Source organism: Atheta coriaria, unplaced genomic scaffold, assembly GCF_025399875.1.
Source record: "Atheta coriaria isolate IRGN ID8LTWV9N9 unplaced genomic scaffold, Caltech_Dcor_3.1 hic_scaffold_7_pilon, whole genome shotgun sequence".
NCBI classification, from domain to species: domain Eukaryota; kingdom Metazoa; phylum Arthropoda; class Insecta; order Coleoptera; family Staphylinidae; genus Dalotia; species Dalotia coriaria.
Window position 1 is genome coordinate 6,652,316 of NW_027045449.1, and position 22,741 is coordinate 6,675,056.

The 22,741-nt window shown below is 37.8% G+C and overlaps 3 protein-coding genes across 4 annotated transcripts in view; 2 read left to right on the plus strand and 1 right to left on the minus strand.

Moving 5' to 3' along the window:
- Nucleotides 1–328: 328 nt before the first annotated feature.
- LOC135795481 (uncharacterized) lies at nt 329–6,912 on the plus strand. The gene is made up of 7 exons (XM_065307163.1): nt 329–468; nt 1,019–1,074; nt 1,150–1,359; nt 1,421–3,294; nt 3,379–3,478; nt 3,606–3,778; nt 4,277–6,912. The coding sequence occupies exons 2-7, from the start codon at nt 1,041–1,043 to the stop codon at nt 6,671–6,673; spliced, it is 4,788 nt and encodes a 1,595-aa protein (XP_065163235.1). The 5' UTR covers nt 329–468; nt 1,019–1,040; the 3' UTR covers nt 6,674–6,912.
- Nucleotides 6,913–8,510: 1,598 nt separating this feature from the next.
- LOC135795120 (short transient receptor potential channel 4-like) lies at nt 8,511–11,026 on the minus strand. Its single transcript, XM_065306643.1, has one exon. It carries the CDS (start codon nt 11,002–11,004, stop codon nt 8,626–8,628), a length of 2,379 nt encoding a protein of 792 aa, XP_065162715.1. The 5' UTR covers nt 11,005–11,026; the 3' UTR covers nt 8,511–8,625.
- An 8,705-nt stretch (nt 11,027–19,731) lies between these two features.
- The window catches only part of LOC135796288 (cardioacceleratory peptide receptor-like), a 31,461-nt gene continuing 28,451 nt past the window's right edge, over nt 19,732–22,741 (plus strand). For both annotated transcript variants that reach the window (XM_065308240.1, XM_065308241.1), the window contains exon 1: nt 19,732–20,234. The gene's annotated coding sequence lies outside the window, so the exon portion shown is untranslated. The remainder of the gene's footprint in view (nt 20,235–22,741) is intronic.

The following is a 22,741-nucleotide window of genomic DNA, read 5'->3' on the forward strand; positions in this document are numbered from 1 at the left end:
ACTACATATAATATACTATTGTTTAAATCTCAGGTTCTAATGCAGCAAATGCATATGAATAATTATATAATGCCCTCAGGGCTTGTGCAGTCAAATACTGCCTAGTTCTGTGAGGGCAAACGAGAGAGTTGATCATCAAAAGAAAAGATAATGATGAAATATTTGCCTACGCTCACGCTGTTATTACATTTGAATTGACCTAGAATCATCTATAATCTTCAAGGAAACTGACGACAATACCGAAGAACACAAGGGAAAAGGAAACCGGGTTCAGGTCCCTCGTTAACATCAAAGGTATGCCACAAATGCTGGGGCTTCCAGTGCGCATGTGCAGCATCCCAGCGGCGAACACCGAGCCTGTTCTCGGCGCAGTATCGTGTGTCGTTCGTGTTTCGAGTGTTGTTTGGCTGCGTCAGGTGTGGATTTTCATTCCGAGTCGATTTCAGTGGTGTAATTTTTTGGGAAGAGGTATGTGCTTTTATTATTGCTTCCGTGCGACATTATCCATGATTAGTGAGCAATAAATGTATAATGGGTAAATGTCGTTGAACTCGATTTGCCCACAACATTGAGTTGTACAACTGTGTAGTTGTAGGAGACAAAATGGAAGCTGTGTGCGGTGCGCGCATGCTTTGTGCGCCGCCTTGCGTGGGATGACGGCCTAAATGTTTCGTACTCAAATGCACTTGATGCACTTGTTACATTGTAATTTATATTTATTGTTTTGCATTGTCTTGCTGCACACAAACAAAAATAACTACAAAAACAGGTGTCATCTGCAAGGTGTTGTATACGTTCATTAACTCCACCCAAGAATAACATCATAAAACCATATTTTGATTTGTAATTTATTTTGTATTATGTAAAACATGAAATAGCCAAACAATCTAGCTATGAAATCATATCTAAAATAGCAACGCAGTTTTTAATGTTTATTTGTTTTTGAAGTGGTTAGTGAACATACAGTTCAATACATTATGTATTATTATAAATTACTTGATATATGTATTTGTTCTAGGTGCTAAATCCACCAATTCACCATGAGTTACATGCAAGCAAATCAGAACCGACCAAGTATGTTAAATATTTTTCAATATTATATTTTTTGATTTTGTGTTACATTATTAACAATAAAAATTAAAATTTTAGTGTCTCATGGCAACTACCAAGGAGACATGCCGATCAGCTCGAAAGAACAAACTCTGATGTGGCAGCAGAATTCCTACATGGGTGACTCCGGTATCCATTCCGGTGCTGGCACCCAAGTTCCTTCCCTCTCAGGGAAGGACGAAGAGGAGATGGACCTGTTTGATTTGGATCAGGGGTATGCCCAAGGATTCACTCAAGATCAAGTTGACGGTAATTTTAAATAATTAATAATACCTAGTAATATGATATAATAACGCAAGGCACTCTTTAGACATGAACAATCAACTGAATCAAACACGTTCGCAACGTGTGCGTGCTGCCATGTTTCCTGAAACATTGGAAGAAGGAATTGAAATTCCATCAACTCAGTTTGATCCGGGACACCAAACGGCGGTTCAGCGTTTGGCTGAGCCTAGCCAAATGCTGAGGCATGCCGTAGTCAATCTGATCAACTATCAGGATGATGCTGACCTTGCTACACGCGCTATTCCAGAGTTGATTAAACTTTTGAATGATGAAGATCAAGTTGTAGTGTCGCAAGCTGCAATGATGGTGCATCAGCTGTCCAAGAAGGAAGCTTCACGGCATGCGATTATGAACAGCCCGCAGATGGTCGCTGCTTTAGTCCGTGCGATTTCCAACTCTAATGATTTGGAAACTACTAAAGGAGCGGTGGGCACTTTGCATAAGTTGTCACATCATCGCCAGGGTCTTCTCGCTATCTTTAAAAGCGGTGGCATACCTGCACTTGTCAAACTGTTGAGCTCTCCAGTTGAGAGTGTATTGTTTTATGCAATTACAACATTGCATAATTTACTTCTCCATCAAGATGGATCAAAGATGGCGGTACGTCTAGCTGGAGGTCTGCAGAAGATGGTTGCTCTGCTACAAAGGAACAATGTTAAGTTCCTCGCGATTGTTACTGATTGTCTACAAATTTTGGCATATGGTAATCAGGAGAGTAAGTTGATTATTCTCGCATCGCAAGGTCCGATCGAACTTGTACGAATTATGCGTTCGTATGACTATGAGAAGTTGTTGTGGACAACTTCCCGTGTGCTTAAAGTTTTGTCTGTTTGCTCGAGCAACAAACCAGCGATAGTCGAGGCCGGTGGTATGCAGGCACTTGCTATGCATCTTGGCAATGCAAGTCAACGTTTGGTACAAAATTGTCTCTGGACGTTGCGAAATCTGTCTGATGCTGGCACAAAGGTTGATGGTTTGGAGGCATTGCTTCAATCATTGGTGCAAGTATTGCAATCACAGGACCCCAATGTTGTTACATGTGCAGCTGGCATTCTCTCCAATTTGACTTGTAACAATCAACGCAATAAGGTGACCGTTTGTCAAGTTGGTGGAGTGGATGCTTTGGTGCGTACAATTGTCAATGCTGGTGATCGCGAGGAGATTACTGAACCTGCTGTTTGTGCCCTAAGGCACTTGACTTCACGTCATGTTGAGAGCGAAATGGCGCAGAATGCCGTACGATTGAATTACGGCATTCAAGTGATTGTCAAGCTGTTGAATCCGCCATCCAGATGGCCATTGATCAAAGCGGTGATTGGGTTGATTCGTAATTTGGCCTTATGTCCCGCCAATCACGCACCATTACGTGAACACGGTGCGATTCATCATTTGGTGCAATTGTTGATGCGTGGGTTCCAGGACACTCAACGGCAGAGGTCAAGTGTAGCCAGTGGTGGATCACAACAGCCCGGCACTTATGCGGATGGAGTGCGTATGGAGGAAATTGTCGAAGGTACAGTCGGTGCCTTGCATATTTTGGCAAGAGAGTCGCACAACAGAGCCATTATCAGACAACAAATGGTTGTACCCATTTTCGTCCAGTTATTATTCAATGATATTGAAAATATCCAAAGGGTGGCTGCCGGAGTACTCTGCGAATTGGCCGCGGATAAGGAGGGTGCAGAAATGATCGAGCAAGAGGGTGCCACAGCACCATTAACAGAACTCTTACATTCCCGAAACGAAGGTGTTGCAACTTATGCGGCCGCTGTATTATTCCGCATGAGTGAAGACAAACCACAAGACTACAAGAAGCGGCTCTCAATGGAGTTGACTAATTCGTTATTCCGAGAAGAGAACGTCTGGAACGGGGATCTGGGCATGGGCCCTGATCTGCAGGTAGCGTAAAACATCAACAGTGTGATTTTGTTTTAGTTTTGTTTTGGTTTGTTTGCATTTTTTTTTGTTTTTACATTATTTTAGGACATTTTGAACCCTGACCAGCCCTATGACAATCTGTATGCACAAGGTCCCCCTAGTGTTCACAGCAGTCACGGAGGCAGAACACAGTTTCAGCAGCAAGGTAAAGATTCGGCACACTCCATCACTATCCCAACCTGGTCTAACATTTTGCATGGTTTGGTTTACTAGATATTTTGATTGACATTGTTTTGTTGTTTATTGATTGTTATTGTTCTATTTCTCAACAGGGTATGACCAGATACCAATAGATATGCAAAGCTTAGAGATCGGCTCGCACGCGATGGACGCAATGGATGTGGGCACTGCCGATCCCGCCGATCTTGACTTTGAACACATGGATCAACTGCCGGCGCCGCCAAACGACCACAATCAAGTGGCCGCTTGGTATGACACCGACTTGTAGGGTCCATGTCATTTTATCTTCGTAACAATTAAGATAGTGTTAATAAAATATACGCGATTACAGTTAAGTCACAACATATATACATGTTTCATCAGTGGTCGATTTTACTATATCGGACGCAAAACAACAATTTTGTGGATGTTTACTATGTTTATGTGTAATCACAATCAGTAATTTATTCTTTTCATATTCATGCAATAGTAGTACATTATAAATTAAGTAATATACTTAACGATGAGATAAATATTATACTTAAAACTTACTTAATATCGTGAGTTTTGATTGTAGTTCTATTTACCAATTTTGAATTTCGCGCCGTTCCTGTGTTTTGACGGTTGGAACTGCGCATGCACGAAACGCGCGTTTTATGCTAGCCTAACCTGAACGGCAGAACCGTTAAAAGTCAGTTGAATTTTAAACTTTACACCGTTTATACCAGTAACCCATAATCGCATCGGAGTTTGTTTTGTAATGAGTTTATATAAACTGTGAAAGAAATCAAGCATAAAGATGGCTTTTAAAACACCACGTCGAGAAAAATCCAATGGTTCAACTAGTTCCGAGAGCGATAAAACCAAAGATCCAGTCAGTGTTTACTGCCGTTTGCGGAATTTACCAGACGATAACGACACTGCATGTATAAACCTTGTTTCGCCCAAAGTATTGGCCCTCACATGCCCCACGGACTCAAAGGTGCTTCGTAGAGACATTCAATATGAATTCAAGCATATCTTCACCATGTATGCATCCCAGAAGGAGGTCTTCGACCACGTCGCGTTGCCACTTCTTCAAGACCTACTCAAAGGCAAGAACGGTTTATTATTTACCTACGGAGTTACAGGCTCCGGTAAAACCTACACCCTTACCGGAGATCCGTTTCATCCGGGAATGATGCCGCGTTGTATCGACACGATCTTCAACTCAATCGGCGACCGCCAAGCTCCAAAATTCGTTATAAAATCAGATAGGATGAATGGTTTTGAAGTTCAAAGTGAAGCAGATGCAGAAGAAGAAAGGAGGATTGAACAGAGATTATTGAGTAGGCAAAAGAAAAGGCCAGAAAAAACAATGTATGCAAATGACCTCACTAGAATTCAGGAAATTAATGATACAAACTTATATGCTGTGTTTATTTCATACATTGAGATTTATAACAATACTGTTTATGATCTCTTGGATGAAAGCAGTGGCAAGCAGCTACAGAGTAAGATCTTAAGAGAGGATTCAAACAAGAATATGTATGTTAATGGTGTAGTTGAGATTGAGGTGAAGTCTGCTGCTGAGGCTTTTGAGTTGTTTAACATTGGCCAGAAGAGAAAAAGAATGGGCCATACGTTGCTTAATGCTGAAAGCAGCAGAAGTCATTCGATTTTTAACATTAGAGTAGTTCAATTGCACCAGGAGTCACGAAATAGCAATGGGGATCGTGTGATTCCCGCTGGAAATTTGCTACAAGTTGGACAGTTGAGTTTGGTAGATTTGGCTGGATCTGAACGTAGTAGTCGCACGCAGAACACCGGCATGCGACTAAAAGAAGCGAGTTCCATTAATAATTCTTTAATGTTCTTGAGATCCTGCATGGAAGCATTGAGGGACAATCAAATGAACAACGCGAATCGTTTGGTGCCTTACAGAGATGCCAGACTGACGTTTTTGTTTAAGAATTATTTTGAAGGTGAAGGTAAAGTTCAGATGATCGTCTGCGTGAATCCATCTTCCGGTGATTACGAGGAGAATTTGCAAGTAATGAAGTTTGCTGATATGGCAAAGGATGTTAAAGTAGTCAAGGCTGAATCCAGATATACACCATATAAACGTGTGCAGAAAGTTAATATGAAGACACCATCAACAGTGAAAGCAAATGTTGCAACTTCAAGAATTAAAATGGCTGCGCCATTGGTTTTCGGTCCAAAAATTCCCAAATTTAAACTGGATATTGAAAATTTGGATGTGTACGAACATACGTTGAACAAATTAGAAGATATTTTAGTTACGAGGAGACAAAAAAGTCTCGTTTTTAATCGTGATTTATTGTCCAGAGAGCAACATCTGCGCAAACGCTTGATTGAGATGAATCAAGATTATACTATCAAGTGTTCTGACTTGAAAAATGCACAGATTCAGCTCAAGAAGGAAAAGAAACGTGGTCAAAACTTAGAAGTTAAAGTTTTAGACATGGAAAAGTTCTGCGATAATTTAGAAGGAAAGAATAGCGCGTTGAATACTGATCTAAAGCGTCTGAAAACCAATTTGGACGAAAAAGACTTGAAACTTAATCAGAATCTTGTCGATAGACAAAAGCAGAAACAAAAGATGGTGATGCGGCAGGAGAAAATGACGCAAGAGTTGGATGATAAGCTGCGCAGACAACGGGAGCACTACAATGCTGCATGCATGGCTAAAGAGCTTAAATTACAGAAAGTCAAGGCAGTCTTGGAGCAAGATGTTGATTTGGAAAGTCTAGATATGAACAACGATGTAGAAATGCCCGAAGTTGTCGAGACTCCGAGACATCCACCGAGTACCCCGCAAGTGCAATCTATGCACAGTGGACGTACAAGAATTGTAGTTGCTAATCGCAGGAGGTCTCGTTCTGTTGGTGAGGTTTGGCTCGAGCATAACTCCATCAAGCCTGTACCCCTCGGGACAGTTTTGCAGCCAACTATCAAGAAACGCAAGTCGGTTACAACGCTGAAGAAAGCTGGGGATATTACAAATCCGAAACAGAGCAAGTATTGTCTTATTGCACAAGAAGCAGATACTGATGGCGAGGTGGAAACGAAAGTTTACAAAGGTGATATTGTAAAAACGTGCGGGGGTGGTGCACAGGTAATATTCAACGACGTGGAGAGGCTGCGCCAAGAGAGCCCAGTGGGCACGCCACGCAAATAGTATTACTATTTTAATGTGCTACTTAAACTTACTTGAATGGTTGGTTGTTCAGAAGAGGCGAGGAAAGTTTACATTGCACTATATTCTTAACTGTTCACACGGTTTTTGGGTATTTTTTATAATTATATGAATAAGTTATTAATTCCTACTAATGTTCTATTTGGACTACTGTAATTAATATATGAATAACTTGTACTTGGGATTGTATGTTTATAATATATCACAATTATTGAATTTAATTAGTAAATCTACTTGTGAACCATAGGTATCCCAATATGCTGAATTTCTACCGCAAAGTAGCACTTTAGTCACTGATACAACTTGCGCCTGCGCATTTACCTACGGTGTATTACAAGGCCGTATGAAATATGCGCCAAGTCAAACGTGAGTCAAACTTCTAAGTAGCCATGTAACCTAATATTTCCCGCGAAGTCCGTTTGCAGTTCGCAAATACTAAAACCTAATCGTGAAAATAGGGTGGAAGTAGAAAAATTCACGTCCCTAAACGTTATTAAATTTGGATACTTAATATACTATTTGGTACTTCCAATTGTTTGATCCGTCGTATAGAGCTCCCATAGGCAGTGAGTTGTGCATCAGAGATCCGGATTGAAGAGCTAACTAAATGTGGGTAATTTAATAATGTTCCTAAATAAAAAGTTGTAATAGACGTTCTTCTTTCTTATATTTTTTAAACGAATGACAGGTTAAAAGTTATATTTGCACACATGTAGATATACACCACCCAATTCTATTAAAGTTAAAGAAAAATAGTATTCAGAGTGCTAATTGAGATTCGTAATTCAATTATGACAATTGAAAAGTTTCAATTTACTAATCTTGCGTAATTAATAAAAATAGTAAATAACTTGATAACTAATTATTATATCAACTTTTAAATTGATAAATTTCTGGTATTATTTTACAGGAGTTTAGAAAGTTTAGTGAAAATCCGAATTGTAGTTTTATTTGGTCGATTTTGATTTCACTGAAATATTTTATAGATTCTTATCATGACATGAAGCAAAATGCAGAAAATTCTTCTTCAACTATATTACTTTCCGTAGGAATCTTATTTATAATATTACGAGTACTCTGCACGCGCTCTATGTTTTTGAATATCTTTATTAGTTTCCGAGCTAATTAGAAATTAAGTACTGCTTTGAGTACAAGTTGCATTTACGGGCTTCTCTAGGGTAAATTGTTAGTTTAATTAACCGGAAAGTTTGGAAATAAGGTGATTGAATACCTCTCTGTTGTATGTTATTATTAGTTGCCAATAATTTATTGCAACACTAATTAAAACAGACACCTCCGCTAAATTTATGTTAATTAGATGAATTTTTCATCATTTTAAAATATTTACTTTGTATTATTTCCGGAAATTTCAGGGTATTTTTGGGGTTTCAGAGAATTCAAAGGATATGTAGAGGGTAAAGGGCTTAGAAAGTTGAACGGTTGAGATTAAATTTTTTTATCATCCTTATTGTCATTTTTTCAATTATATATAGTTTACCAGCCAACATTTTCTGTACTTACCCGCTCTTGTGGCGGCAACGTTACGTTAATGTTGAATTATTTAATAGAAAATTTGTTGGTCAATTGTTAAATAAAGGTACGTGTGATAAGTTCGATTATCAAAAAAAATATATTCAAGAATTTATTTTTTATAGTTTAATTTGCATTGCACCAAAATACCGCAAAAACTTTGTTAAAACGCAATTGTCCGATTTGCATCCGGATATAATTCTGTAACTGTTAATATTTAAATATAGAATTTAATTACCTACGTTTTAAACTAATATCGGAATATCGAAATTTTAATTCAAATAAAACGTTGCAGTGTTTGTGTGTGTTTAGTGCATGCCAATGATAATATACAGTACACTTGTTTGTTTGTGCATTAATACCCTATAATCGTAAATGTAAATATAATAAATGTAAATTATAAATTAACCGATAGTAGCATTAGAGGACCCCTTTAAAAGTTGTCGTAGCTCAGCAATATCATTCCTTAATAACTCCAAATCATCTCCAGCACTATCAGCACTTGCATCCTTCTCTCTAAAGTACCTCTGCACAATTTGCGACATCAAAATTGGAAAGTCCTTGGCAATATGTTCATCTACCTCCGATTCAATGTAACAACAATGATTAACATTACAGCGCGCGACCTTTCCCGGCGTAGATTTACTCGCTACTTGAATCCACTCAATGACAGCCGCAATGCCCTGTGCCGTAGGTATTAAATTCAACGGCGGCGGTAAAATAGTTTGATTCATATACTCAATATAAAACTCCGTCTTTCCAAACGTCCACTCCACGTCCACATTGTCAGTTACTCGCTGAAACGTGTTACTCATCGTTGCGATCAGCATATTGAGGAGCATAATCACGCTGAGCACCTCAAATATACCAAAAACAATGTACCCCACCACTTCGGTAAACTCATGATGATTAGTAATCGTAGTCTTGTCTTTTTCCCCCGGAAGGTTTTCAATGATAACATCAGCAGATTCCAATGGAGCCATGCAGAACAATGCCCAGAAGAACGTTTTTAACGCAGCAGAAAAGTTCACAAAAGAACCAACCTGCGCAGTCTTGATTCCATTATCATCAGTTTGAACCATACCATCATAGGCTTGATAGAACCTACTCATACCCGCTGAGAATGCAATTAACAATAGGGCAAAGACTGTTATATACTTGGCAATGTCAGCACTCATCTTCCCAAGCGAAATCTGTAGTGGTCCAAGATAATAATTCAATCGAAATAGAATCAACAATCGGAAATATGCCATTATAACCGCCACTGAAAAACATCCTTCTGCAACAAGCACAGGATCAAGGTGATGCCAGTATTTGCGTTCCAAGTCAGCTTGATCATTCTGACATACATCCATGTAGGAAGCCAACCAGAAGAAAAACGTAGCCAAGAATAGTATATACATAAACACATCAAATATGTTCCACAGCGATTGAAAGTGTCTACGAGGACCTTTAATCATACACATACGAAAACTACCCCATACATAACCAAACACGTATAAGACAATGAACACTTCAAGACCAGTATTGGGTGGACCACGTTTCTGTCCTGTTTTATCTTGGTTGGATTCTAGGAAGATTAAAACCAAAAACAGCAAGTAAGATGCATTGTGTGTAATCATCTTGTTGAGAGGAATACTCCAGTGTTTAACCCAATAGTGCTTTGGCATTACCAAGCACATTAAAGCAATCAGAGGAAGGATAATTAACCGCGCAATTGGATACAAACTTCGTACAATTACATGCTTGTACTTCCACTCGTACCAATCAGCATGCCACACAGACTCTACCATTTGCTGAGTATTCGGATGCGCAACAAATGCTTTCTGCTTGTAATTAATTGCCATAACAAGTCGGGGAAACAATAAGCCCGGGCTGGTATCGCCAGTCTTTTGTCTCAGAATAAGATCCATTTCTTCAGTGCTTCTACAGCAAGCTATTAACTCTACAGCAAATGCAGATATCTCATTAGCTAGCTCTCGGTAGCAATTGCGAAATTCTGGAACCATCATAGCACATTGATTCAATTCACTAGACAATTCAAATGCGGTTGCTATGGGATCATGAGTTGAATGACAGATATAAGCGGGATTTGTAATAGCTCGGTATAAATTCAACCTCAAAGTTTCACCGTGTAACAAATCATCATGTTGTAAATGTAATATACATTCAGTGCATCTACATTCGGGCGGGTGTGGTTTTGATATCCTATGTCCACGTTCAATGAGTAATTCAATTATCTCGAAATGTCCACATTGTGCTGCTAAAATCAGCGGTGTCACATGATCGGGAAAGTCTGAGCTGTGTGTGACACCGACAAATTCTAACCCTGGAGCTGTCTCTTGCAGTTTATCCAACAACATTTGAAGAATTTTAATTTGATTGTCTCGAATCGCATGCAGAACACAATCACTGATGTCCATGTTTTGCTGTTCAAGCAAAAATTCAACCATGGCTTCCGATTTGTTCTGGGTGGCAATGTGTAAAGCAGAGACACCTTGAAAGTTGACGCAGTTGATATTAAAGCCTGGATTTTCATCAAGGAATTGACGCACTTCGTCGACATCATTAGTGGCGACAAGTTCAAAGAACTTTTTTTCTGATTGTTGTAAATGCGGGAGAAGGATACTGGAACGAGGTTGCAGAAGGGGTGCATTCAAATCTTCTTCGAGGCGGCGATAGCCAGCGGCACTCACACTCCAATGGCCGAAACTTATATGGCTCGGACGAAATTGTGAGTTTGTGCTTTGGTTCAGAGAAGATTTTTCAGGAGTCGCACTCATGTTGATAAAAAATTGTACAATGATTGACGTTAGGATAAAAAATATTAAGCAGCCAACTCGTTTTTTTTAATTGTACTTAATTATACAAATATGCATCAAATTAACAACCATTTCGGATAGGCGTGTACGATATTGTAAATGATATTCCTATTACCCTGGGATCAACGACATGTGGGTCAAGCTGTCCGTCTAACCGCCGAAGACGTGTGATTACGCCTAAATCGCATCATTTGAATAATGCGATTCATTTTCGTGATTTAAATGCTCGCATGCCTAATTACCCGTTTATTGTGTGCGTATACGGCGCTGTAGTTGAAATACAATCACGTCATCGGAGCCCTCTAATAACACGTCTTCGTTTTCTGTTTTCATCCATGGTACTCGCATAAGGAACACATTCAAATTGCCACATTATTGTAATTTCCGGACGCGGCACGACACATTGACGTTTTGGGCAAGTTTATCGTTTGTATCGACGTCCCCAATCTCAAGTTCAATAACCACACACCGATTGCTTCTTGCCCCAATAAGAACGACAACGACAACGCCAGACGTTGCATTGACAGCGTGAATAGCGCCATATGATTGGAATGACAGCGAAAAGTTTCTATAGGCAACTAAGAATACAAAGAGCTCTTGTTAATGATATTTTGGTTGCCTATAGTAGAACAACCATGCAATATCATATTAATGAAGAAACAAACATTCAAAAGATAAACAAAGTAATAAAAAACTTCATATTTGATAACATAAGTAAAATAATGAATATAATTGCTGATATTATTTTCAATTAATGGCTGCGCTAAATTAGCCCAATTAGATATTCCTAGGGTTTGTGTAGAGATTGAATACTACCGGAACCAAATGAATTTATACTTATCTCCGCCGCATGTTGCAACTTGCAGAATAACAGATAATTCTAAATTACAACGATAGAGTTAAATAACTCAAATCACTGTTCTTCAATTCCATATCTTCTTTCGCGCATGCGTAAAAGGAACTTCAATTTAATTACCGCAATAAATTTCCGATTGATTGCAATTAAAATTTAACGGCGCTCCAGAGACGCCACTTGATATGTGTCACAACGAGGCATTCAATTAAATCGATTTAATTGACGATTTTCGAACGTTAATTGCGATTGAATTACACTATTTCGCACTACACATGCGCATTAAAAAAATATTAAAGTGATAATTAACTAATTTTACGGTCTGCGTAGCACAAAGTGAGAAAAACTGTAACTTCTGAGACATCACAAAGTCAATGCTACCCTTCAAAGTACACAAAAAAAGTGTAGATAATTGTCTCTTTGGGACTTTTTGCACGTCCGCCGGTCGGTGAACGAACTTTGTTTTTGTCACCCCCTGGCATATATGTTCCCAATTAAATTTAAACCAAAAAAAAACCGGCTTTATCTTTGTTTGCTACATCCAACAGGTTCTGTTTGTTGTTCAGCTTGAAGGGATGATTGATACCCTTTGCTTTCCGGCCTTCGAAAAGTCTCTATAGTAAACATGCAGCAAAGTGTAACGAACTGTCTTTGCAACTAGAAGACAATATTGTCCAGCGAGCTGGAATCGCGCAAATTAATTCCTTTGACAATTGTTATCAGTAGTCGATTGCGATCAACCGAAAAGGCGACTGAACTGAAATTCACGAAGCAAAAACATTCAATTTGTAGAAGACACACACAGCTAAATAAGTTGTTTTATTCATTGTGTACTTAAGCAAGCAATTAGAATATTCCATGAAAACTAATCATAAATTGTTTACGATACCACGAAATAAGGAAATAAAACAATTGCGGGTCTTTTTGCGACTAATTAATCGCTTCTCTGGAAAATAATCCGGATTCCAGCCAGCCAGCAACTGCGAAATCAACTAGAACTTTTATTTTTTCCACTAACGAGCAACTTACTTCTTAACTGCAATTGAAAAAGTGAACTTTTCTTAATAATGAATGCAAACAAAAAAATCGCAGATAATGCTCGTAATGTTGGTTGCCAGTAATAAAGTGATTTGCATTGTATTGATACATTCAACATTATATAATTAGTTTCGTGCTGTCAAGTCTGCGAGATATAATTATGAATCGCCCGCCGCAAAAAAGGTAAGGTTCAATCAAAGAGCTAATCAGGTGCTGTCATAATATATGATAGTCGCGTCGATTAATTAAAAATTCCATTGTAGTCTCTCGCTAACACGCACCGCCAGCAACTTCAGACTGTTCGATGTTCGCGTCGGGCATAGTTTTGCAGTTCGCGGTGTTCGAAACACCGAAGAAGCCAAAACGGTACGACGGCCGCGGCGAACTGCGGGAGACGCGAGGCGAAAACACGTTCGACGCTTCGCTCCCGTTTACCATTTTTGGGCAAACTACCAGTATGCATACGATGAAGTAAAACGAAGAAATTCCATAGACTGTGCAAAGACATTGTCGTTTATCTTCGTAGAATAAAAACATACACAAAATTATTGCATTTATTTTGATTCTTAAGCAATAAATGTCGTGACTGCTTAAATTCAATTATTTTTCAGCATTACTTACATTACGCAGATTACATTTTCTGCATATTTAAGCACAATAAAAAACATTTTTGTTACATGCCGAATAAAATTCTAAAAATAAAATAAAATACTTTTATGTTTCTTGGTAAAGAAAATGTGTAAATCCCCGCAACGGCGCAACAGTCAACGAAAACCCCTATAAATCGTTTAGCGTCAATCCACTTTATGCATCTTTGGTTATAGGTACTCTTGTTACGTGCCTTTTCTAAAAATACGCATTCCCAAAAATACTACTGTTGTATCGATTTTTATCGCAGATCAAACAAAGTAGTTTATTAAATGTGGGCGATAGCAAACATAAAAATAAAAGAGATACACACTGGGTGCGTGGCCAGTTGAACCGCGAATGAAATTAATTGCTTCTGATTAATTAACTTCTAATTTATCGGCCGTTTCTATCAGCTCGTAAATAATCAGTTTTTAATTCGCTGTCAATATGCGTGTCAATGATAGGCAGAGCATCGCCAAACAAATATTTAACCATCAGACGTTTTCCGAAGTTGAAATTCTTTCAAGGTAAAGTTTATCAATGTCGTAAAATTTTATTTGCTATAAATTGAAATTATAATATTTTGTTAATGATAATCTTCGATAATAATATTTGCACACTTTGTATATTTTTACCGTTAGTGTATTTATTTATCCGAATTTTGACTTTATTAAAAAAAATTATTATTTCCTACATTAAGATAACAATATTCGCTTCCTTTTTTTAAAACTCATAATTAACACATTTGTATTTTAATTTTGCGGGTCAAAAACGTCGAGTGTGTATTTTTAGTTCAAGCAAAACGCGCGATCGTCTTGAACTTGAGGAAGAAGTTAATTTCGTGCATATCTTTAATGTGTGTGTATGTTCAGTCTGTTAAGTTGCGTGCGTGAGTACTAAACGTTCGAAATTTTTGGCTCAAATTTTCCGCTTGAAAGCTTAGCATAAACATTTTTTGTATTAATCTATGTTACTCTCTGCTTAAAACAACTTAAAATTCAAGTTAAAAAATACCAGATTCAACTGTAACAAAATAAAAATACTAAAAAATGACAACTGTACGATTAGTTTTCAATCAGAGCTACCAGTCATGAAGATCGATTATAATGACTTTAAGTAGGCAATTTGTTAATTTCCTGTCCCTACCGCGTTTAAATACTCCAGACCGATAAACTGTGATACACGATTTGGGAGTTGACCAAGTTTCAAGTCGCACAACATCTTTCTCAATTCAACGTGAGCGCACACACGTCGCCGACGTGAATAATTCGTGCGATGAAACTGATATATGGCTGCTACTGTCCTCCACACTCATTATAATAATTAGAAGCGAAACGAAAACGCATTCACTACATCACTACATGACTAACATGACATTTACGCTCGGCCATAATTCAAGAATAAAGAATTGCTCTTTGAAAACAAGACATCACTATTATATGCCACGTCACGATCTAGTTAACTATATGTAACCAGTCGTACACAAGTCACACGCATTTTTATTTTATAAAATTAAGTAAATCAATAATCAAATTAAGCAATTCAATCACTCTTAATAAAGTTTTAATTAGTCGCCGAAACAGAATAAGCAAAATAAAGTTTTTGATTAAAAATAAAAATGTAATAATTATAAGTTCAGTGTTTTCATTTTTATTTTCTTCAAGTCGATGAGTGTGTAGCTGGTTGTCTTGCTCGGGATGATTTACGCGATGGCGTCTTTATTTGTGTCGGATCGGCGTGATTTACAACGACTATAAATAAAACGATTTCCACGAGAATTATTCTCAATTTTTGTTCAAATCTCGCAACGAGGCGTAATCGGAATTTATAGAAATTTGATACGAACGTTTAAAAGCGTGCGCCGCGCATTCTTTTTGCTTGCTACTTGTTAACTCGAACAATTTAAAAGTTTATGTGTAAAGAAAAAAAAACTTGAATCGGGTCATTCAAATTATCTTCACTTAAAATTAAATTACGATTTGAATATATAAATAAATAACTGTACATAGTAAATTACTGATTTTAATTTAATTAAATTAATAGATTTAATAAACATGTGTTTTACAGCAACAAAAGTACAAAAATTATTAGTGCAGCTAAAAATGTAATTAGGAAATGATATTTTTATGTGCTTTGTGAGGTACTCGAATAACTTCGTGAGAGGTTTATGACAGTCGTAGACGTGAATTGCGCCACCACAAGTAGTCATCACTTGCGTCGCGACGCACTTAAACCCGACGACTTTTCACCCCCTGTGGCCGCGAACAAAAGCGGAACATCTCCGGAGCGCGTCTGTTAAAAGCTCGTCGAAGATGCTTAGCCCACCGTAAAGTTGGCACTTAATTTGATGAAAAACTTGCGCACTTTTGGTGTCTCGTCGCTCAACAATAAAATCGAGCGTACAGATGATGCAACGCATAAAACCTAAATTTTGAATGACATAAGTGATGAAAATTATTTATTACGTCAACAGCCCTGCTTTGAAGTTATACAGGTGAGAAAACTGTTAGGCGCCATTGCGTACATTAAGCGACTGCGACTTAAGTAAGCGATTAGCATTGGTGCAAACGAACGCGTCACACTCGCAGCGCGCGTCCCGCATGTTAATTAATCCACGAGGAATTTTTTCGCCGAGCACGTTGATCAAGATGCAAGCGCTCAAAGACAATCAGCTTTGCAATTCAATTGCTCGCTGATTTCCGTTGACGACACTTTCGAGTTTCGTCGCTTTGACGCGCACTTTTTCAATATACTTTTTCTGCTGCGCATTTTTTTTTCTGTTTCACAGGTCGAAATAACCTCAAAGTCTAACCTTTGGTATTTCAGCAAGGCATGAATAAAAAAGCCGTAAATAATACGCGCAGCGGATAAAAGCATCGAGGGTTGGCGATGGAAGTGGTTTGGGGGATGTATAAGTTATACCAACATTTGCTTTGTGTCCGCTCCGCACTCGCCGCTGAATTATTAATATTTCTAATGCAAGAAGACCACGCGCGACTTTTCCTCGCTTTGCTGCACTTTTGCAAGCGCTTTGTGCGCTGTGCATCTCGCAGGAGGGCTGAAGATGTAATCAAGTTGGAGTGTGGCTTCAGCGACGACTTAGCAAATCATCGAGCAGACAACTTTATTTGCGGCAAAGAACAACTACAATACGTTCTGCTGGCGACGGCAGCGCATGTTTGCCTTCCAAGCGCATTCTGCGGAAAGTCGTTGCAGGAACAATACTAAAGTTGTTCAACTGCAAATAAAAGAAGCACGGCTTTGTTTGTCGTGCAGAGTAATAGTTCTGTCAAAACAATGCATGCAGCACATTGTACACTATATTAAAATAGGTATAGGTATTTGCGATCATCAAAAACACAAGATTTTTTTGTGATTTGACGAAAATATCACGATTAAAATCTTCTGTCCAAGACTTCGTCCCGGTATTGTTTAATAAAAATGTAATTCGTTTTTACTCTCTTGTTCTATACATTGTATGTGTCAATTCAATCAATAAGATTCGCAATTATATTTTAAAGAAATTAATTATATAAAGAATTGCTAATAATGCACTTCAGCGCGCCATCTCGGATTCAACTATTTAACTATAATTATGATTGAATCTCAATGCCAATTTTCTTCATATAGAAAAGGGCTGCCTTTAGGGTTTTCCCGGCAATTATTCGAATTTTTCTCGCCGTCAAAACCATCCTTGCACTTTGACTAACATTTAAAAAAATAATTGGCCAAATTGGTCTAGGCGTTGTTGAGTTATGCGCTTACCAACAGACTTTGCGATTCATTTTTATATTATAGATATGTCGGTGATTACAAACTAAAGATTTTTAAACTCCAGCTTATGCAATTACTCTACTGTTTCGGCCGTGAATGTTATTTATATGTTGATTTCATAAAAAGACATTATCTGAAGCAAATTAAGTCATAACCATCGCAGTTTATTCGCCAAAATCGCATTATGAGTTCTCGCCGTGTCGACCGCTTGCTGGCTCGCGTTTTATTGCCGACATTGCCCACTTGCCCTGTGCTTCCCTTGCCCAGCACAGTGCACACAAATGCGTTTTACCTGTTGCACGAATGCCCCCGTGGCGCGCGTTACTGCATCGGCCACTAAATATCATATTACCGACACATTACCGACGCTCTTTACAGCTCCAAATAACACACCGGAGTTATTCGCACGATTCGCACGCCCGGATTTACAGCCGCGCTGGCGCTCGTAAAATAATGATTGCACCGGCTTCAATTTATTACCCCACATTCAATACTCACGAGGCATTCACAACGCGTTTCGGTAGTCAAATAGCTGTCAATAACAATTATCAATCGATAAGATTTAGCAATTCAACACTCAACAACTTAAGCAGAACATGTTGCATTTATTGAATTGTAGTTTAGCAATGAATTTTGTTAATTGAGTTGAGACTGCATGTGTGGAGGACCGCGCTGGCGGCCACAAAGGTGTAATTAATTAATCAAAATTAATTGACCGTTATGAGCACGTCGCCGTACCGATGGAAATTAACGCGAGATTTACGACCGCCGTGTAATTTGGTCTTCTCGAGTAAAAATTCTTTCCGCTTCCATTTGTCTACTCGCCTAAGACAGCACAAAAAAGAAAAGAGTTCTTAATTGCAGCTCCAGTGCTTTGGTTGGCTATGATGTGACGTTTTGTATCCTCGTTTCTAGGACTTAATTATTCCTGGGACTCAAAAATTAATTGTTAATGTTAGGCGATAAACGTTCATATTAATTAGTTGGCATTAACATTATGACTTTTATGTATTCATCAACACAATAAGAAGTAATTTTCCATACATCCAGCAAAATTGTTATAAAATAGAAGTTTAAATTTTCGTATTGATTTATTGTTTTATATTGTTTTGAAATGTGTATAAGAGTGAGTAAAATGAAAGCACCAGCAGAAAAATAGTATATTAAGTATCAAGTGGCTAAACGGGAGTTTTATTCACGCGATTGATTATGAGCGAGCGTTTAATCAATCGAGTGTTTAACAACGTTTAGCCACGAGCTGCTTACGCTATTTTTTCTATTTCCACTCTAGTTCCACGTTGCAATTTTTGTATTTTTGTATTTTAAATCATCGAAATTTGCTCGCACACTTATATAAACTGTATGGTTATAAGTGCCATGCCGCGCATCGGCCCTTGTGACGCTTCGGTTCATATTGTACCCCTCCGATACGAGCAGCAGCAGCGCCTGCTTTGACGTGTTTGACTGACGTCGCATAGAATTTCATACCGCTTTGTGCTGCTCCGTAGGCAAATGCGCAGGCGCTTGCTCCGTCCCGTGCATAATGCAAGTACATAATGAATATTATGTACGGCTTGGCCGTCCGTATATAAAGTACCACTTTTTGTGTCTAAAAACCGTGGAAAAACTAACGCTTTAAAGGTGGAAGCAGAAAAAAATAATTACTCTACGTAGCAACCCAGAAAAACTATTTTTGAGAACGTGTTTGTATTGACAAGTAAAAATTTATTATCGCTGCGAAGTTAAGTTGACTAATAGAAAATTCCACGCATTCTTTACAAATCGTCGAAGAGTCGCCGTGTTCGAAATCATCGATTTACTCGATTTACTGGATGACACGAGTCCGCGGGTTGTAAAATTTAATACCTAATTATATTTTATATATTTTTAATGTTAATTGAGGCACTTTGGAGATATACACGCACAACACATGAACATATAAATGGACATTCTCCGCACGCCGCATTCGCATCAAATTGATTTCAATTTACTGGAGAAAATAACGTTCGTTAGTTTTTACTCTACGAATATTCGTTATTTATGCTTATCAAGAGAGATTCAGACAATTGATACACGGCGCTTGAATTCAATCCGTTAATTAATTACGCTAACGAATGTTTTCATCGCTTTTGAAATGTTTTACTAATGATTTGTTGGTTTTACAACATCTACACGTGCGATTGTTGATAAAGCCGCACTTAATTAATCAGACCGCCAAACTTAAAAAAAAGTCGCGCGAGAAAAAAGAACAAGGATATGTTTACATTCTAAATAAGAAAAAAAATCAAGTTGTGGTGGTGCGTTGTTTTTGGGGGGCGGTGCCTGGACGCTTGGGACGGCGGCGGTGGTCGACGACTTGGCGCGCTCTCCGCCGCATAACTCCGCGACGCACCGACCGATCAACACACGCGCGCGCGACGCCTGAGCGCGAAAACGCAGCGAAGACGCCGCGGGAAACAAACCAACAGCCACCGACGCCGCCGTCGCGAATTAACGACACACATTAATCCGCCGATTGCCGGTTCCGACGGACAGAGCCTACTCTCCGCGCGGCTTCACGCAGCTTCGGACGCGCGCGTTCTGTTATTAGACGGCAAGCCGGCGCTTTAGTGAAGCAAGGGACGTCGTCGCGACGCCACACATCACTACCAACGCGCGACGAAACATTTAACATCGGGAGACGTGTGTGAACGATTACTTTTCAAAGATTACAAACAACTTTTAAGAGGTTTGCGCAGATTTAGTTGGCGCTGAAAATTGATATGTGCCGACGCTAAACGGACAAGTTTTAAGGACTTTGATAAGTTTGTCACGTTCGACTAAACATCTTCGACAAAGTGTAACATTTGAATTAAATTATTTAGTGTTCAACATTGTTTTGAAAACATCACATAAGGTAATTTGGTTTTGCCAACCTAAAACTAATTAATTAGATATAAGTGGAGTCAGAACAAAATAAATATCTGCAATATTATTATTCGAAGAAATTAATTAAATTATATACATTGGCAGATGCACAAAATAATAATGGAGATATTAATTATTATTGCAAATATTACAAAACAATCAGTGGCGCAGACATGAACTTTCAATCGTTATAATTATTTAATTAAATGCGCGTAAACAATGCATTCAATAATTGCTACTGTATTCTACCAAAGAATTTTCGCATTTCGAATATTTTCGATAAAATAAAATAAAACTTTGTGTTTAAAAATTTCCTGTAATTTTAAAATAGATACGGCTTGATTTAATACGTTTTGGTAGTTAATTAATTAATTAATTATTATAATTACTGGTAATGCAACAAGCAATGATAACCATTTTTATTAGATTAGATGGACCATTAAATTAAATAGAAAAATATTTTTAATTTATTATTGGTATTTCAAGTAGCAATAAAGCAAATAAAATTTTTCAAAATAAACTGGAAATAAACAAATATGAGTCGTTATTACTTAGTAATAATCAGATAATCGAATCATGCTAATTTCGAAAGAAACTTTCAATTGAAAAATAATGTAATTGTTAATGTATTGTTTTAATTTATCGAGAAATTTATTTATAGACAAGAAAAAAAACTCATGCTTTCAATTCTCACTAGTATAGATACTTCACGTAATTTTAATCTATCGCATATCATCTAAGACAGTTAGAATATAAATTAGAAATAGTTATAAACCTATAATTATTTCTTCATGAGTGCGTTGTCCGTTGCCCGGATTAAAAATAGTAAATCAATCCATTTTGGTAACAATCTTCTCTATTCTTTTCTTCTTCTTTTTTTTACGTTACACGCGTGTAATCCTAATCAATAGTCAGAAATCTGTAAATCAGCCCGCTAATCGACAATTCGTGTCCGACGCACGACGGAATTTGAAAACTTTTCTTCTCCCATCGCCGGATTCTTATTGTTTTCGCCGACATTACTCAGTACGCACAAAAGCGCGCACGCCAAATATCATTTTTCTCTCCGGGTTTGTGGCTCTCTCTGCTTTCTGTTTGTGTGCGTGTCATTCGCAAGACCGCAAACAACGTAATAAAACAGTTATAAATCAATTGCCCTTATTATGGCGCGGCGGCGGCGCGCGTCTCCTAAAGCAACCGATCCATTATTATAACATTATTATAACATATTATTAAAAGTCCCCCGGGCATTCGCCGGTTGACCGGAGGGCTTTTTATAATCCATATAAGTATTATAAAGACAACCAAATAAATTATGTTGGTGTTTCTAGTGCTAATTATATTTACTCATGGCGAAACTATTTTTTTATTTAGTTTCGCGAGCGCGTGTTTATTTTATTTCTTTATTATACCCAGCACGAGATTAATGCTAATGTTCTAAATCTAATTATGGAAATAAAAATTATTTAACGATTGCGATTTAATGTTATTATTCACTTTAAAGGGAACCAGAGTGTTTTTTTTTCGACCGTAAAATAGAATTCTAAAGCCTAGACAGCGAAATTTTATTGTCTGTGAGTAATAATGCCGCCAACTTTTAAGCACAATAATAATAACACGTTTATTATCATCAAGGACACACGTCCGTTGATAAAACCGACGATGAAAAGGGTTGTTATCTACTTCCGACTCACCGGATGTTATAAATATGCATACAGCAAGGATATTCAATAGTTATTAAATACTAACCACATGCGCTTGACGCATAGTAAAAGTGTCATGACTTGGCATGTTTGCTGATAAGCATTCACGCTCGCTGAAGCATCAAGTCATTCATTTGGCGAATAGACAAATTGGCAGGATCGGCGTAAAAGTGATTGATTGATAGAATCAATTATTCGATTCGCGTGCGCGACGCGTGCTGCCTTTAATTCGATAATGGGATTACCGCGAGTCGGTGTGTCCGAGAGATAAACGTGATTCGGCGTATCGTTGTTTAATACAACAATCACAAGCCAAACAAACATTCCACAACAAACAATCAATTTCAACTGATCAAGATTACTAGAGTAGGTATAGTATAGACCACCAGTCATACACATGAATGAATGAAAATCATGGTTAGGTTAAAAGTAAAGATTTCAGTGTTTTTCAAAAGCAACGGTTTTAATTAAAACACAATAAATTATGAATGTATCACTTCGAGTCTGAATGGATATTTATCATACACCGGACCTCCCACGAAACTTTGCGTTGTTATTATCACAATGTAAAAATGTTAAACGTGCATGCTCGTAAATCATTGTTGAGTTTATATTGTGCTAGGCACCGTGTGTGTTATTTTATTATGTTCTTCGTGACATGTTTTAACATCTATATACATTTAATTTTAAAAATCAAACAAGTTTTATTTAAAATTTATTTAAATAAATTTTTGTTGAATTTTACAAGCATTTTGTGTACATTTTTCAAATAAGTTTGGCAAAAACTAATTAA